Below are 16,337 nucleotides of genomic sequence, written 5' to 3' on the forward strand. Positions count from 1 at the left end.
AACGGATTGTCCGTCTTTTCGTTTACCAAGGACAGAAAAAGGTAACGTTCTTGCTTGCTCCTGTATGAATGGTCCTAGGCTACCTGAGGCTTCACCTGGTAATGAAAGTTGCGCTGGAGCCCGGGTAATATCGCACATGGCTTATTCAAGTTGCGCGCTAGACATTCTCTAAAGTGTCGAGACTCAAGCACTTAACTTACCTTAACCGATTGTTCCATACAAATGGTTAGTTAACGATTTAACAACTTCAACATCTGCTATTACAGTCGTTATTTTTTTGTAGGACTTGGGCTAATGACCTTGCACAGAGGGAAAACACATCTACACCACTTGTCATTGATTTCTATGCATTCACTGATCTTTACAGGTGGGTTTGTTTTAAGCCATTGAATATACCGTAATTGCTCTGCCATGCAACACATTATAAGCTACACATGTTTGTTAAATGAGAAATATGGTCTGGATCACATTGAAACAGTAACAGTTGTATAACAGTAATTATACAAACATTATACCAACATTGCAACAGGCAAGTTTATTCAAACATCACACTAACAAGAACACAATAAGAACAGTAACTAATAAAAAAAAAGATAAATGATTTAACAACACTGAACATACTGAACAGAGGTAGGGGAAAAGGACAGAGGAAGAAGACTTGTCCGTTGTCACAGCATCAAGGTCCGACTGTAGAGATCAAGAAAGGAAGAGGCATGAGGAGAACAACAGAACACTGCTCTCTAGCAGATTGTTTACTGATGTAAACTAAATTGATGCAGTCTTAAAATTATGATTCTAATCCAGGTTTCTATTTTAGGAGAAAGAAATGGCTCATAATCGTTACAAAAAAAAAAGCTTTATCATCGGCACTAGTGAGGATTAGAAAAAACACTCTCTGTAAGTAACATACATATGTAAAACATTCGCGCATTTCTTTTTTTTACATTAGCTCACTAAAACTCTGTAACTAGGGCAAAAAAAAAGCCTTACCTCCAACAGCTGGTGTTAACGTTGCGGGACAAGGGAAGTGCTTTAGAAACTGCCGTAAAGTAGTACCTCTGACAGTATTACAGTGTGTGACGTCATCGCATGTTTTTAACGCCTTTTTAGAACAGATACGTGACCTTAAAAAATGCAATATTCAGCTGAGTTTATTATCTTAGCCCCACCCTTTGATAGCAACTTTAAAATTACTTGACAAAAAATTACATCGTGAGAAAAGTGGATTCTGAGGATAAAACCCCGTTGGCTCCCATTCATTCTGGACTCGCCTACGAGCGCCCCGCGTGGTCAAAGATTATTACTGCAACCAGTCCAGAAACCCGGAACTAACCCGCGAGTGCCAGTTCTCCTCATATTAGACATTCTCTGGTATAGCTTTCGTTTCCTCTTTCTCCCTTCTCACACCCTGCCTCCCCATATAAAGGGGAAAGAGATTGCGTCCTCGTCATTTCTCTGCAAGATGGGTCTTTGTAAGTAGCTTGTCTTTAACATTTGGGTAGAAATGTTTGTTCAGGGTTTTGAATGGAATATGTTTGGTACTAGCCCTATACTTAAGAGTAATACAAAGCTAAAGATTGTTTTTGTCTTCTTTTGTTTAGTAACCGCAGCAATCGTTGGTACACTTGGTGCTGGTAAGCCATCTTTCGAAGTTATTGAGTCTTAAAATAGTATTCATATCCTACGTGTTCAAATCCGTAGCCATATAATTATCATGTAGCTAAGTGTGTTTGTCTGCTGATTTGTTGCGAGGTGGTGCCGTGGTCGCTGCCCCTTTCGTTCTGGGGGCCGTTGGATTCACCGCGGTCGGAATCACCGCTGGGTCATGGGCTGCAGGCATGATGTCAGCAGCTGCCGTAGCGAACGGAGGGGCTGTGGCAGCGGGCACGACAGTGGCCGTGCTGCAGGCAGCAGGTAGGCCGATAATGTCTAGAGACTCAAAACAAATAAACCTAAACATTATCATTCGCATATGGGATCTATAGTTCACACAAACAACTTTACATAGGATATTTATTTCCTTCTTAAGTTACCAAAAAACAACCAGTAGCATTAAAGAATGAACGTGGGTCATCAGAAGTGAAGCAATGTGGGTGCGTCAGTAGTGTGTGTGTGTGTGTGTGTGTGTGTGTGTGTGTGTGTGTGTGTGTGTGTGTGTGTGTGTGTGTGTGTGTGTGTGTGTGTGTGTGTGTGTGTGTGTGTGTGTGTGTGTGTGTGTGTGTGTGTGTGTGTGGTTACTTGGGATTCACAGCCAGTTAATCGAAATAGGCTCACAAAATGAAAAGGCTCATACCTTTAGACTAATTTGAGTCTCCGATTTTATATGCCATATCGTTTTTGTAGACAGTGTTGCCAGATCGGATTGGTAATTTCCAGACCAACTAATATGGCGTGTGGTAAACAAGAAACCTTTCATCTATCTCTCACACACAAACCTCACAAGGTGTAAAGAACACACATGTAAAAGAGCAATGGTGAGCACAATTAAGAATGCAACCTAATTGCCACAGAAAATGTATGTTTGGTACATGGGCTAAAATAAGTCAACTGTGTAAGTACCGGTAGTAAAGCACAAAATGATCTTACATTTTGAAGAACTTCCATTTGAAATAGAAAAAAAAAAGAATTTAAATAACCTAAACCAGAGAACTATGTACAATCCTCCCAAGCTCCCCTAATACATTATGAATCACATCAGAGGTTTGAGTGACAGGTCTGATGGCCCTCCCTCGCCCCTAATTACTTTTGGACTAGGTGCCCATCTCCCACTCCTTAATACTAACGTTATGGGGTAAAATCGAAACGTCAACTTCATCTATTGGTATTGATTGTTGTTGGCAATAAATATTATAATAATCCCACCAGTTTTTTTCAAAACCAGCCCAAATCGTGTACCCACCAAATGCTAATTTTTCCAGCCTAACGTGATTAAAGGTCCCATGGCATGAAAATCTCACTTTATGAGGTTACCTAACATTAATATGAGTTCCTCCAGCCTGCCTATCGTCCCCCAGTGGCTAAAACTTGCGTTCGGTGTAAAACAAGCGCTAGGTATCCTGTTCGCCTTTGAAAAAATGGAAGCTCAGGCGTGCTGGTTTGGACTGTGGCCCCATATGTCGTCATAAGGGGCCAAGTTACCTCCCCTTTCTCTGCCTTGCCCGCCCAGAGAATTGGGCCCGTCAATGTGACAATGAGCTACGACCGTGCGAGCGCCACGTGTGTGTGTGTGTGCGTGTGTGCGTGCGTGCGTGCGTGCGTGCGTGCGTGTGATTACACAGACTGTAACGCAAGTGTTGTAAAATTTTTTGTTATTTGGATAACCGTTCTGCTGGTGGTGTTATGGCGCATAACTTCTCTGGTATTTCCACAACGAGACTGTAGTTGGGGTTATCTCAGCCATGGTTGAGAAGGAATTCTCAACCGGGGAAATACCAGAGACATCAAAGAACCGACGTGTTATGCGTCATAACACTAACCGCAGAACGGTTATCCAAATAACAAAGAAGTGTACAACACTTGCATTACAGTGTGTGCACACACACACACACACACACACACACACACACACACACACACACACACACACACACACACACACACACACACACACACACACACACACACACACACACACACGTGGTCCTCGCACGGTCGTAGCTCATTGTCTCATTGGCAGGCCAAATTCTCTGGGCGGGCAAGGCAGAGAAAGGGGAGGTAACTTGGCCCCTTATGATGACATGGGGACACATTCCAAATCAGCTCGCCTGAGTTTCCATTTTTCCAAAGGCGAGCACGATACCTAGTGCTCGTTTTACACCGAACGCAAGTTTTAGCCAATGGGGGACGATAGGCAGGCTAAGGGAACTTATATTAATGTTAGAAAACCTCATAAAGTGAGATTATCATGCTATGACCTTTAAAGTTTCAGAGAATGGGTGGACGACATTGACTTCCACTGTAAAAAATTATATTTTAAATTTAAATTTTAAGTTTAGAATATTTAAAAAATCTGAAAGGAATCCAAGCTAATCAGAATATCCAAAAATTGGAATGGACTCCCTAGGTAAAAAATTGTGGCAGAAGATAGGTCCCAAAATATTTAGAGAGTAATAAAGAAGAAGGAAGAAAAATAATATAACTAAGAACAATAGTTGAGCTCTGCATGCAGCACTCACCAAATTAACGTGGATCATCAGTAGGGAAGCAATGTGTGTGGAGTATATGGTGCATGCATCATGTTGAGGTGAGGTCAAGCTAATCGCAGGTCTGACTGTATGTTACCTGGCACAAAGAGTAGCACAAACCAACCGAGTGGAGAGAGAATGACAAACCAGCAGACTTTTATACTTGCAACTGTGCCAAGGTATGGTGCTTTTGCACCTGTGCTAAAACTATTTAAAATCTGTTTGTCATTCTCACCATCCTGACTATCTCACCTTACTATCACCTGGATATCCCGCCTCCGTCTGCCCATTGGCCAAACGGTCAGGTAGACCCCAGGCAGAGAGGTACAGAGAGTTCAATGGTTCAAAGTTTGAACCATTGAACTCATAGCAGGATCTTTTTCATAATGGTAGCTCAGATTTTGTAGATTAATTATATTTTTGGCGGGACAATAATTGAATTTCTAAATGTATAGAAAATACAAATAATAGTTGTTTTTTCAGAATTGTTATGTTTCTCTTGGTTGTAGGTGCGGCTGGTCTGGGCACAGCTGCGACTGCTGCAACTGCTAGTGCAGGAGGAGCGACGGCAGCTCTACTGGCTTTTCTCATCTAACGACAGCCGGAACTTGTCCAAGCGAATCTTTCATTCATTTTTTGTATTAGGCTACATTACACAAAGGCCTTTAAAAACATTTTCTTCCCCATTTCTCTTAGCAATCCTTGCTAACATTGGAATGGGGCTGGTGTATCATTTTAAATATGTCAGTTGACCTTGTTAAACAAAATTCTGAAGCCAAATTTATTTCTCATTGCTTATGCTTACAATGCAGCCATCAAAACAAAATTCAATAAAAACATTACAGCATATTCATTGTTTTGGATCATTTATTTAATATTTAAGGAAGGGAGCAATGCTTTAAAATGTTAAATTCCAGGCCGGAGGGAGAGTTCAGCATATTGTGGCTGAATTTCAGAGTTGTCCTGAACACAGCAAGAATAGAGCTGGGTAGTTTGAACACCTTTGCTATAACAATAAACACCTGGACTGGTTACCTTTAATTTCCTAATGCTTTATCTTGTTATGGACTTTCATTTTATGTGGGTCAGATGAGGCTTCTGAGTGTTCAATAAGAAAAGATGGAAGGGGATGTTTTAGTGTGCTGTCTCATCAATTGAGCACTTTGAAACACTTTTAATTGAATAACCCCACACTGGCAATTTGTTTAGTTTGACAACCAAAAGGTTAGTTGAATGAAAGTTATTTTGGTTACATTACAACACCCAGCTCCGCTATAGCCGCCCAGAGCCGTCACCAAGTAAGTGTGAATAGGACAGTCCATCCGCTGGCCTTTGGCATAGAACTTCTTCTGCAGTTTCCCCAAAGCCTCCAGGAATCCTTTCAATGGCCCCTGGGAAAAGCAGGGAAAGAGTAGGCGCCTGAAACCATAATACTTGGATCATTGTATTTGTTGTACAGAGATACATTTTGGAAAAGCTAAAAAAGGTTTTATTTAAAACTAGCCCTTTAAGTGAACCATCTTAACGTTATACCTTTACCTTTACCTTCCCTAACCTACTACCTAAACTGAACCATATATAACCTACTGCCTACTAGACAGTACCGTAACCATGATCAACTTCACCATCTCTAACTTAATACCTAAACTTTTCCTAACCTTATACCGAAATGAACTCATCTCCAATCAAGCTAGGGATCTAGGTTAATTGTTCCGACTTATTTTAAATGAAACCATGCAAGAAACTACTCGTAACTGATTTTTATTTCTTAGGGGGTGCTAGAGCACCCCCTAGATTGGCCATAGCACCCCCATAGCACCCCCAAGAAAATAATGGTTTATTTATTATTGTTATTTAATTTCATTCTGAGTTCTTAAAAAAATGTATTGTGTGATAATAATATTTTAATCACAAAAGAAAATAACAGATTGAAATAAACAGATTGTTCACGTAGCACGACATAGACACGTTGCGTGCGTGAACGTGATTGTTCAATGAGTAGTAGGCTAAGTAACAGTAATCCTGGCGATCGGTCAATTTTAAGTCAAGCGTTCACAAAATCACGAAAATAGATCGGTATTTGATCCGAAAAATTCCTCGAGTTGAAGAAGACGTTCAAGAGGAAGAAAAAATGCAAGAGGTAGTGGATTCTGATTCTGATGTAGAAGAAGAGGAACGTCCTGGTCCAAGTCAACCCTTCACCTCTACTGAGGGCGCTGCTAGCCATGATGCTAGCACCCTGGGTGACTTAAGCATGAACGCCTATCCCTTCCTATACCTTATGCGGCCTTACAAAGACGCCTTCGTGGACCTCTACAAACTGATCTCCATATCTCTGACCCTGCCTGTAACATCTGCGAGCTGCGAGCGCAGTTTTTCTTGTCTGCGTCGCTTGAAGAGCTACCTGAGGAATAGCAGTGGGGATGGCCGAACCAGTGACCTTGCACTTCTGGCGATTAACCCTCTGCGAGCACGGGCCTTGGACATCGACAGGATCATAGATGCCTTCGCTCTCAACCACAACAAAAGGCGCATTGTCCTGTTATGAAGACGTAGGTAAGTGAAAGATTTTCCCGTGTTGTCTGTTGCATTCTGCTGGGTTTTTGCAATTGGGTTTACAATGTGTTTTTCTGACGACGCTGAAGTTGGCATCCGATTCGCAGCATCTGATTCGGCTTGAAAACCACTTCGAATCTTCAAATCGGTCCTGATTGAAAACCACTACACCTATACTCTTCAAATCTGGACTACATTATCACAGTGAGGCTATACATTATGTAAAACATAGTTTCAGATTTTTGAAACCTTTACCCTATTTGTGAAAATGCAATGCGGTCTGGACCCCTAAATGAGCCTGTATTGCATTTTCACAAATAGGGTAAAGGTTTCAGAAATCTGAAAATATGTTTTACATAATGTATAGCCTCACTGTGATAATTTAGTCCAGATTTGAAGAGTCTAGGTGTAGTGGTTTTTAATCAGGATCAGTTCTAATGCGGTCTGGACCCCTAAAAAGCATTAAAATGTGCCTTTATTGCATTTTCACAAATAGGGTAAAGGTTTCACAAATCTGAAACTATGTTTTACATAATGTATAGCCTCACTGTGATCATTTAGTTCAGATTTGAAGAGTCTAGGTGTAGTGGTTTTCAATCAGGACCCGTTCTAATGCAGTCTGGACCCCTAAAAAGCATTAAAATGAGCCTGTATTGCATTTTCACAAATAGAAAAAAGGTTTCACAAATCTGTAACTATGTTTTATATAATGTATAGCCTCACTGTGAAAATTTAGTCCAGATTTGAAGAGTCTAGGTGTAGTGGTTTTCAATCAGGACCGATTTAAAGTGGACCAGCTGCCGAATCGGATGCTGCGAATCGGATGCCAACTTCAGCGTCGTGTTTTACTGTCACATTGTTCTTGTTTAGGTGGAAACTGACACCTGATCTGCTGGCTTGCCTGGATTTTGGTTTTTCTTAAGGATTTTTAAGCATAGTTTTGTGTGCACTTTTTGATACACTTTATGATCTCTTATTATTGTGGTTTTGAGTGCCTGTTTGGTTTCATTCATGTTTTGATTGTGACCTAAAATAATATACTCTTTTTGAAAGCATTTCTGACTCTTTGCCTGTTTAAGTTAATTCTATCTGACATTCTAATCTGCCGTCTTTAGTTAGAAGTGTATTGAACTTGGTATGTTTAGTTTAATTTGTCGCTCATGGTAGTGGTGACCTGGTAGTCATCTGGCGCAAACTTTAATCCACACACTGAAGTAAGTGAAGTATTTGGGATTACGTTATCTATAACATGCTGCATCCATTTTGACCGTCGGAGATGAACGCGGCTTTGTGCGCGTCCGTCAGAAGTAGCCTAATGACAATAATAATACGATCGATTTGAATGGCGCTTTTTATGTACCCCAAAGACCCGTTAGAGAGCAAACGTGTAAACATATGTGACGATATGGTGGGGAGGTGTTGTAGTAGAGAAAAATGAGACTCATATGCTATCACCCTAATTTCATAGCACCCTCAGTAAAACGCCGAGCACCCCCATAGCACCACCAGAAAAAAATCTCTGGCGCCGCCACTGCCCCTAGCCCCCCCCTGGCGCCACCACTGTGTAAATCTATCTGATTCTTTGTTTATCGAGAAACGAAAGCTATATAATGAATGACCGCCAGGTGGCATCAGATTAGAGCACTTTGCTCTGCTGTCTAGTGAAACCAGGCGTTCATTGGATAAATAGCTTTCGTTTCCCCACCAATTTACCCAAATAAAAGGCAAACGGAGAACGAATCCGAGGCATCTCTCACTCTGCATCATGGATTACCGTAAGTAGCTTGCCCTTAACATCGTTTCAAAGTTAACAAGTGTTTAAGTGTTTAGAATGCAATATGTTTGATAGACCTACACTTAGATATACGCATCTAAAATGCTTATTTTTCTCTTTCTTTTAGTAAGCGCAGCAGCCGTTTGTACAGTAGGTGCTGGTAAGCGATCTCTGGAAGTTGTTGCGGTGTGAAACCTGTACAATAATTTGCTTGCAAGTCGCTAAATTAGGTTGGATATATCCAATAATATGATTTCTAATTTCATAGCCACATTATGATCATGTTGCTCAGTGTGTTTTTTCTGCTCATCTGTTACGAGGTGTTGCCGTGCTCGCTGCCCCTGTACTTCTGGGCGCCGCTGGCTTCACCGCGGCAGGAATCACCGCTGGGTCAATGGCTGCAGGCATGATGTCAGCAGCTGCCGGAGCGAACGGAGGGGCGGTGGCAGCGGGCACTACAGTGGCCGTGTTGCAGGCAGCAGGTAGGCCGATAATATGCAGCGGCTCAAAACGAACCCACCCACACATATTTTCATTTGCCTATGGGATCTATAAAAAGGGAGTTCACGCAAACAACTTTACAAAGGATATTTATTTCCTTCTTAAGTTACCAAAAAACAACCAGTAACATTAAAGAATGAACGTGGGTCATCAGAAGTGAAGCAGTGTGGGTGTGTGGAGTATATGTTGCATGCATGTTGAGGTGAGGTCTAACCAGCAGCTCTGACTCAAGATAACCTGGCACAAAGAGTAGCACAAACCAACCGAGTGGCGAGAGAATGACAAAGCAGCAGACTTTACATTCTTTAGCACGGGTGCCCCATAGCACCAGGCTATCCCGGCTCTTTCTGCCCATTGGGCATACCATAAGGTCATTAGGTCAGACCACAGGCAGAGAGGTACTACTACAGATCATCACAACCTCAAACCATTCAACACAATGCAGGATCTTTTTGATAATAGCTCAGATGTTGTTGTTTATTTTTTGGGCGGGGACTATAGAATATAATAATAAGCAAAGCCAACAAGTCGTTTTTTTGTGTCCCTTCATAATGATGTCTCTCTTGGTTGTAGGTGCGGCTGGTCTGGGGGCAGTGGCTACTGCTGCAACTGCTCGTGCAGGAGCAGCAGCTGCACTGGCTCTGAAAGAGGCTCTAGAATCAGCTGCAACTTAATTGATATGCTCCCCTCTTGTCAAGCAGATTTCTTAATTAGGTTTTAGTTATTTGCAATGGGCTTCACAACAGAATTCTTGGCTGCATTGTGTAGCCTACCAGTAATTCTTCAAGTTTCCCCATTTGCTTTAAAAATCCTTGATAACAGAATGGGGCGATTGACTACCATCTTAAGAATTTGACCTTGTTAAAACATAATTCTGATTTCTTTATGCTAACAAAATGTAGCCATCTGAACTAAATCCCATTAAAAAAGGAATGTGCATATACATCATGGCTCATTTGTTCAGTATTTAAGAAGAGCAACAATGCTTTAAAAGGTTCAACACCAGGCCCGAAGGAAGTAAAGCATATAGTGGCTTACTTTGCAAGTAAAAAAACAACTCGGAAAATAAAAATGTTCCCCTCAGTAGGTAACGGTAAGATAGTTAAGAACCGACTCACTGATTTATATAAAATGAGCAAGTACAGTTTATGGCTATGCCTGTTCAAATTGAAAATGCAGAAGAGATATGTGACGACCCCGCCTACTTATTGACTACCTATCTTCATTAAGGTGATCAGCTGATGACATCAGCTGGATCTGGAGCACCTGGGACCGGTGCTCCAGCCGAATAAAAGAGCAGCTGATTGCCTGTTGTGGGTGCTACTCATTGGCCCTCCTTGCAGGCGTCCACACCTTTTGGGGTTTTCGTTGGCGGTTTTGTTAAGTTATGTTTTGTATGGAAATAAACCTTTATTTTATATTGGTAATGCACCGTCTCTCCCGTTTTTGTCATCGCCTTTGAGCCGGGTTATGACAAATGGGGGCACGTCCATTCGGTTTGCGCAATAGTTGAGTGTAGATTTTGTTTTGCCTTTGTTTGTTTGCCTTAAGGGTAAAACGGTTGTTGCTCATTTTGCGAGTGTTTTTCCGTAATTAAGGGGAGAGTTCATGGTGCATATGGGCTGACGGATCAGGGTGAGTATCTGGGTCGCTCATTTAATTTATGCCATTAACAAAAGCCGGTTGACAAGTGTTGTCCTCAGCGTGTGGGTCTTAGTGCGGTGCGGAGTTTTCCCTGGTAGGCATAGCGGCGTTCGCCTTTGGGTTCGTTGCGGGGGTCGTGGTAGTGTTGTGGCGGCATAGTGGTTAAAGCATTGTCTTGGGAGCATGTCCGTGATTTCGGGGGAGTTGCTGGCTTGCTAGTCGCTTCCCCGGGTCAGCGGTCTCTAGTGCATAAGTACCCGCCACTGCCCGCTGCATGAAGACTAGCCGGGAGTTTAGTTAGGGGGTTGATGTTTAGTTAGCGGGGAAACTCCAAACTGGCATCCTCTTAGTGCGCACGGGGACACTTCGCTGTCTTGCTGGTCCGGTTCGGGCATAACGGTGTGTTTTGCTTGGTCCTAGTGGGTGGTTTTGAGATGGCTGAATGTGAAGCGTTTTTGAGCGTGTTTCCGCGGCGAGGGGTTGGTCTGATGAGGACTGTGCTCTGCTGCTCCAGTGCGTCCTCACGGGTAAGGCGCAGCCGCGCAGGGGGCATATTCGTCTATGAGCGCGGCTGATGGCAGTAGTTACGTTAAAATAAAATCTGCAGTGCTGAAGGCTTATGAGCTTGTGCCTGAAGCATATCGCCAACGTTTTCGGGCTTGGGAAAGGGAAAGTGGCCAGACCTATGTTGAATTTGTTCGGGATTTAACTACCCATTTTAAACGTTGGTTGGCTGCGCTTGATATATCTACTTTTGATGAGTTGTGTGAGTTAGTAATTTTGGAGCAGTTTAAGAATACGCTACCTGGTTTGATTGCGACCTACATTAGTGAACGGAAGGTTGCCTCTGCTGCAGAAGCGGCTGTGTCAGCAGATGAGTACGTGCTGCTCCATAAGGGCGATGTGAGAGCGCACACCCGGCCGCAATGATTCTGGCTGGGGTGGAAACAGGCGAGGTGTTGCGGCGGCTGACCAGATGCGTTCCGGGAAGTCTGGCATGCTTAGATCAGAGTCTCACTCACGGAGCAGTTTTGACAGCAGTAGAAGCTGTAACTATTGTCACGAGGAGGGACATTGGAAGGCAGATTGCCCTGCATTAAAGGCTAGGCACCAGGTATTGTGAAGAGTTGGTTGGTATGGAAAAGGGATGGTTGGTCGGTATGGAGATGAGTTGGTTGGTATGGAGATGAGTTGGTCGGTATGGAGATGAGTTGGTCGGTATGGAGATGAGTTGGTTGGTATGGAGATGAGTTGGTTGGTATGGAGATGAGTTGGTCGGTATGGAGATGAGTTGGTCGGTATGGAGATGAGTTGGTTGGTATGGAGATGAGTTGGTTGGTATGGAGATGAGTTGGTTGGTATGGAGATGAGTTGGTTGGTATGGAGATGAGTTGGTCGGTATGTGGGAGGAGGTGCGGCCCTTGTGGTTTACACAGATCATAATCCTCTGACCTTTTTAAGGTCATTGCGGTGTCCGAATCAGGGGTTGATGAGATGGGTTTAGTTTCTGCAGGGATATGATCTTGATATTTGGCATATCAAAGGGGTGGATAATGTCATTGCCGACGCGCTGTCAAGTGCTCCTTTGCCATGAGTGAATGTGACTAGTGGTGCCATTTCATGCTGTTTGTGTTGTGTTCTTCTGTCTGTTCTCTTAATTTGCTTCTCCAGGTACCAGGGTTGCTGAGGTCAGGTGGAAAAGGAGCATGACATGGCCAGGGTGGAATGTGTTTTCTTTCTTAGATTTGTCTTGTCTTTGAATTAATTTATTTTTGGGGAGGATAATTTCAGGTCAATTTGGTTAATATGTGCCGGTGTTCCCTTTGGTACACCGACTTTATGGGGGGGGGTGTGACGACCCCGCCTACTTATTGACTACCTATCTTCATTAAGGTGATCAGCTGATGACATCAGCTGGATCTGGAGCACCTGGGACCGGTGCTCCAGCCGAATAAAAGAGCAGCTGATTGCCTGTTGTGGGCGCTACTCATTGGCCCTCCTTGCAGGCGTCCACACCTTTTGGGGTTTTCGTTGGCGGTTTTGTTAAGTTATGTTTTGTATGGAAATAAACCTTTATTTTATATTGGTAATGCACCGTCTCTCCCGTTTTTGTCATCGCCTTTGAGCCGGGTTATGACAGATATCCTACCATATTAGCGCAATATGTTCAAATAAAAGACATCAACATATTAAGTGGATTATTTTCTGTGTTCCAATGCAACAAAGTCCAAAAAAAACAAACGTAACAAGAAAACGACTTGTTACCTCTTAATTTCCCAATGCTACCGAGATCCCACATGGCTGCCATGGGGTACTGCTTTTTGGTCCCACTCTAGTTGATATGGCTATTTCTATGTTAGCCACTAGAGGGCGCTATAGCTTCGTGGATGGGAGTTCACAGGTTAGTTACCTACCTGTTGGAGTCACATGATGTAGCTCAGTATGAAAGGGGCGAAACCGTTACGGTTTCGATCTATCCGGTTTAGAAGTATCTCCGTAAAGACGAAGCCAAGCGAAACCGGATAGATCTGTAGAAACGCTGTAGTAAACATTCCAGGCCCATAAGGGGCGCTGCTTCTGGTACACAAATCCAGAAGAAGAGGCGAGCATGCGCATAAAGGCTGCCCCCCGAACCACTAACAACACAAACAAACAGCTCTTCTACGATGGCGAACTAGATTCTCAATAAATAATGGCTTAGCAACCCAACAAGGGACATGATATGCTGCAGAACCAGGCCCCCAGGATAGGCGCATACTTCCGCAATCCACCAGTGCTCAGAGGCCAAGCCTGGTATTGCAGCTGTTTAAGCTGGCTGTGGACGGGGGTCCGTCATTTCAGGCGGCCCAGAAGTAGATATCGCCGTCCACTCCAATACAAGTAGGGAACAGGATTGTGTCTCCTCAAAAAATGTCTGGATATCAATCAAAGGCTCATAATTACCTTCATGCCATGTCCTAAAAAAATTTAAGTTTTTTCTTTTCAAAACATCACCTCAAGCGTTTTATTAGCCGTTATCTCGCTGGGGAAGAGGGGTGTGCAGCTGAAAGGAGTCCTCGTGAAACAAATGGCATCCGAGATGGCCTAGTTCAGTGCTCCGTTAACGTGTCCGATTTTTGGACTGGTTCATCTGCTGCTCAATAACTCTCACGGTCCTCTGCTTGCGATCATTGTGATTCATCATGTATTGATCCATTTATTCAAAAGATCCAAAGACAAAGAAGCGGTGCATTACGGTATCAGTTCTATATTTCTGCATCCGATACGTCACGGACTAGGTCACGTGTCCTGGCCACATACCGCGGAAGCAAATCGCTCCTGTATGTTACCCATGGACATAATAGTGGCGAAGTCACGCCCCTTCCGGTAGGGCTCATGGGACCTATGAGATCGAAAAAAATGAATGGGTGTCAATGGAGAGAAAATAATTATTTTCTGGTCCCAGTCTTTATATGCCCTGGATTACACATATGTTGTTTGTGGATTTAAATGATAATTTTTCATGCAAAGAAAACTAAAAATGTTCGTGAAGAAGTTTGATAATTTTAGGTTTTATGTGAGGCCGCTTTGTGAACTACAGCTCTTCGCTGCTCTCGACGCATATGATATACGTCACCACACCCGCCCTTGGAACTCGGCACAGAGATGGCGATCTCTCTGCCCCACTTCACCGCTTTTTCCAAGGGGAGGATAAAAGCATCGAAAGAGGTGAAAACCATTATAAGTCGGGGCACGTGCAGAGTTTCAGTTATGCCGATGGGAAGATTGTCGTCTTCTCCACGCCAGTCGCAGGGAGCGTGACGTCACATACGAGCCGTGTAGTCTTTCTCGTTGTGTTTTCTCTACAGCCTTTATCTGAACAATTGCACAATAAACGGTCGAACTCTTTGCATGAAAAATTATCCTTTAAATCCATAAACAACATATGTGTAATCCAGGGCATATAAAGACCGGGACCAGAAAATAATTATTTTCTCTCCATTGACACCCATTCATATTTTTCGATCTCATAGGTCCCATGAGCCCTACCGGAAGGGGCGTGACTAAAAAAAAACAAGTGAACCACGGACCACACTACGCTATCCCACAATTCAACCGGAGTCTGGTAACAAAGGGACTCTCTAAATCGACGCCACTTCGACCTGGGCGGGACTTTACGTCCTACGTCACTCGCTATGGGTGTGCATGTGTGCGCGTAGCCGTTTGTCTCAGGGATCTGTGCACGAACTCGAGCGTCAGTGTCGTACGCGATGGAGGGTGGGTGACATTCCTACAGTCTGTGATGATAGGCTATATTTCTACAAATGACGTGACGAAACAACACGAACTAAGCTAACATTAGAGTAGCCATACCAGATAACGCCATACCAGCTAACCCTAACTATTTATATTAAGCTCTGAACCACTTTGCAACAGGCAACTGTGTGTTGGTGTGTCTTATTGCTTCCCACGTCTGCGTCTGCATATTTCCCACTCCTGGCTAATAGTTTCAGCTTTTGTACTGTATATCAGAAATGATCACCCTGTACCACACTGCTGACTTGTTGATGTTTTGTGAGCACTCAGGCATTTCTCTAGGTATCTTAAGTTTCCTACTGGAGTCATCAAAACTTTGAACTTTGTTATTGCAAGAAATATTGTGTTGCAAAAACACTTTGTGTCTTACCCTTACCGTTACCCTAACATTAACTCCAGTAACATTTCTTCATCATAAACTACAAGTTACGCAAAATGGCATACAAACATCCAGTCCAATATGAAAGAAAAAAGCTAGCTTCATTAAGGAATCGAACCCCTTCTCCCCGCGTCAATGAGTTGTTCTCTGACCACTAACCCATCAGGTCTTAGTTCAAGAGTTAACCACTTGACAATCTTCAAACTTCGGTTGCCTAGAAATTGTAAAGACAGTGATGTGTGTACATTGTGCGAGTATCCTTCACTCGCGATGTGTGTGCAGTCCAAAATGAAAGAAAAAACCTTGCATCACTAGGGAATCGAACCCCCAATCATCAGTCTTTAAACGTTGGTCGTTGGTAACTGTAAACAAAGAGATCGCATTTTGTTTAACTGCTAACTAACAAACGGGTTTATGCGTTCACTGAACAAAGATTATGGAAATAAAAGACCACTTTTCCATCAGAAAAATCATCAGAACCGTTATTACCAACCCATAGACACTAAAAGCCAAAACCTTTCTCACATGCACACCCATCGCGAGTGACTGCTACGCGCACACATGCACACCCGAGTGACGTAGGACGTAAAGTCCCGCCCAGGTCGAAGTGGCGTCGATTTAGAGAGTCCCGGTAACAAACGAAGAAGAGATGGCTGACCCGACACCACCAACAGCGGCTTTTTATGTGTGTGTGTGTGTGTGTGTGTGTGTGTGTGTGTGTGTGTGTGTGTGTGTGTTCAATAAAAAAGGAAAAATTAACTTCAATCGTCTTTTTCACGGAGTAACAAATAACTGTAAATGTATTATTATTATTCCAAAAAAATGACTTACCAAATGTCTACCACCAGCTCTGGTAGACACTAGACAGAAATAGTATGTACTAGGTATTCGGATGCAGCCTGACTCCGCGGGTTTAAGAGCCATTGGCTAGGAGGTCGAGGGGTGGGGCGATGACGTCATGGTTTTCGGTTTCAGTCGTCCACACGAAACCGGATAGATTTGA

General features: G+C 43.2%; 2 protein-coding genes across 2 annotated transcripts; both read left to right on the plus strand.

Moving 5' to 3' along the window:
* Nucleotides 1-1,348: 1,348 nt before the first annotated feature.
* Nucleotides 1,349-5,033, plus strand: LOC132457794 (interferon alpha-inducible protein 27-like protein 2A). Its single transcript, XM_060052145.1, has 4 exons — nucleotides 1,349-1,472; nucleotides 1,602-1,634; nucleotides 1,753-1,914; nucleotides 4,694-5,033. The coding sequence occupies exons 1-4, from the start codon at nucleotides 1,463-1,465 to the stop codon at nucleotides 4,777-4,779; spliced, it is 291 nt and encodes a 96-aa protein (XP_059908128.1). The 5' UTR covers nucleotides 1,349-1,462; the 3' UTR covers nucleotides 4,780-5,033.
* Nucleotides 5,034-8,383: 3,350 nt separating this feature from the next.
* LOC132457793 (interferon alpha-inducible protein 27-like protein 2A) lies at nucleotides 8,384-9,960 on the plus strand. Its single transcript, XM_060052144.1, has 4 exons — nucleotides 8,384-8,515; nucleotides 8,642-8,674; nucleotides 8,835-8,996; nucleotides 9,589-9,960. Exons 1-4 carry the CDS (start codon nucleotides 8,506-8,508, stop codon nucleotides 9,687-9,689), a joined length of 306 nt encoding a protein of 101 aa, XP_059908127.1. The 5' UTR covers nucleotides 8,384-8,505; the 3' UTR covers nucleotides 9,690-9,960.
* Nucleotides 9,961-16,337: the final 6,377 nt, after the last annotated feature.

The sequence above is a fragment of the Gadus macrocephalus genome, chromosome 5 (genome assembly GCF_031168955.1).
Source record: "Gadus macrocephalus chromosome 5, ASM3116895v1".
Taxonomy (NCBI): Eukaryota; Metazoa; Chordata; class Actinopteri; order Gadiformes; family Gadidae; genus Gadus; species Gadus macrocephalus.

Excerpts from the sequence above, each read along its gene's own strand:
- LOC132457794 (XM_060052145.1), top strand. Across the intron at positions 1,635-1,752 it reads CGTTGGTACACTTGGTGCTG|GTGGTGCCGTGGTCGCTGCC; the intron begins GTAAGCCATCTT and ends ATTTGTTGCGAG. Across the intron at positions 1,915-4,693 it reads GGCCGTGCTGCAGGCAGCAG|GTGCGGCTGGTCTGGGCACA; the intron begins GTAGGCCGATAA and ends TCTTGGTTGTAG.
- LOC132457793 (XM_060052144.1), top strand. Across the intron at positions 8,675-8,834 it reads CGTTTGTACAGTAGGTGCTG|GTGTTGCCGTGCTCGCTGCC; the intron begins GTAAGCGATCTC and ends ATCTGTTACGAG. Across the intron at positions 8,997-9,588 it reads GGCCGTGTTGCAGGCAGCAG|GTGCGGCTGGTCTGGGGGCA; the intron begins GTAGGCCGATAA and ends TCTTGGTTGTAG.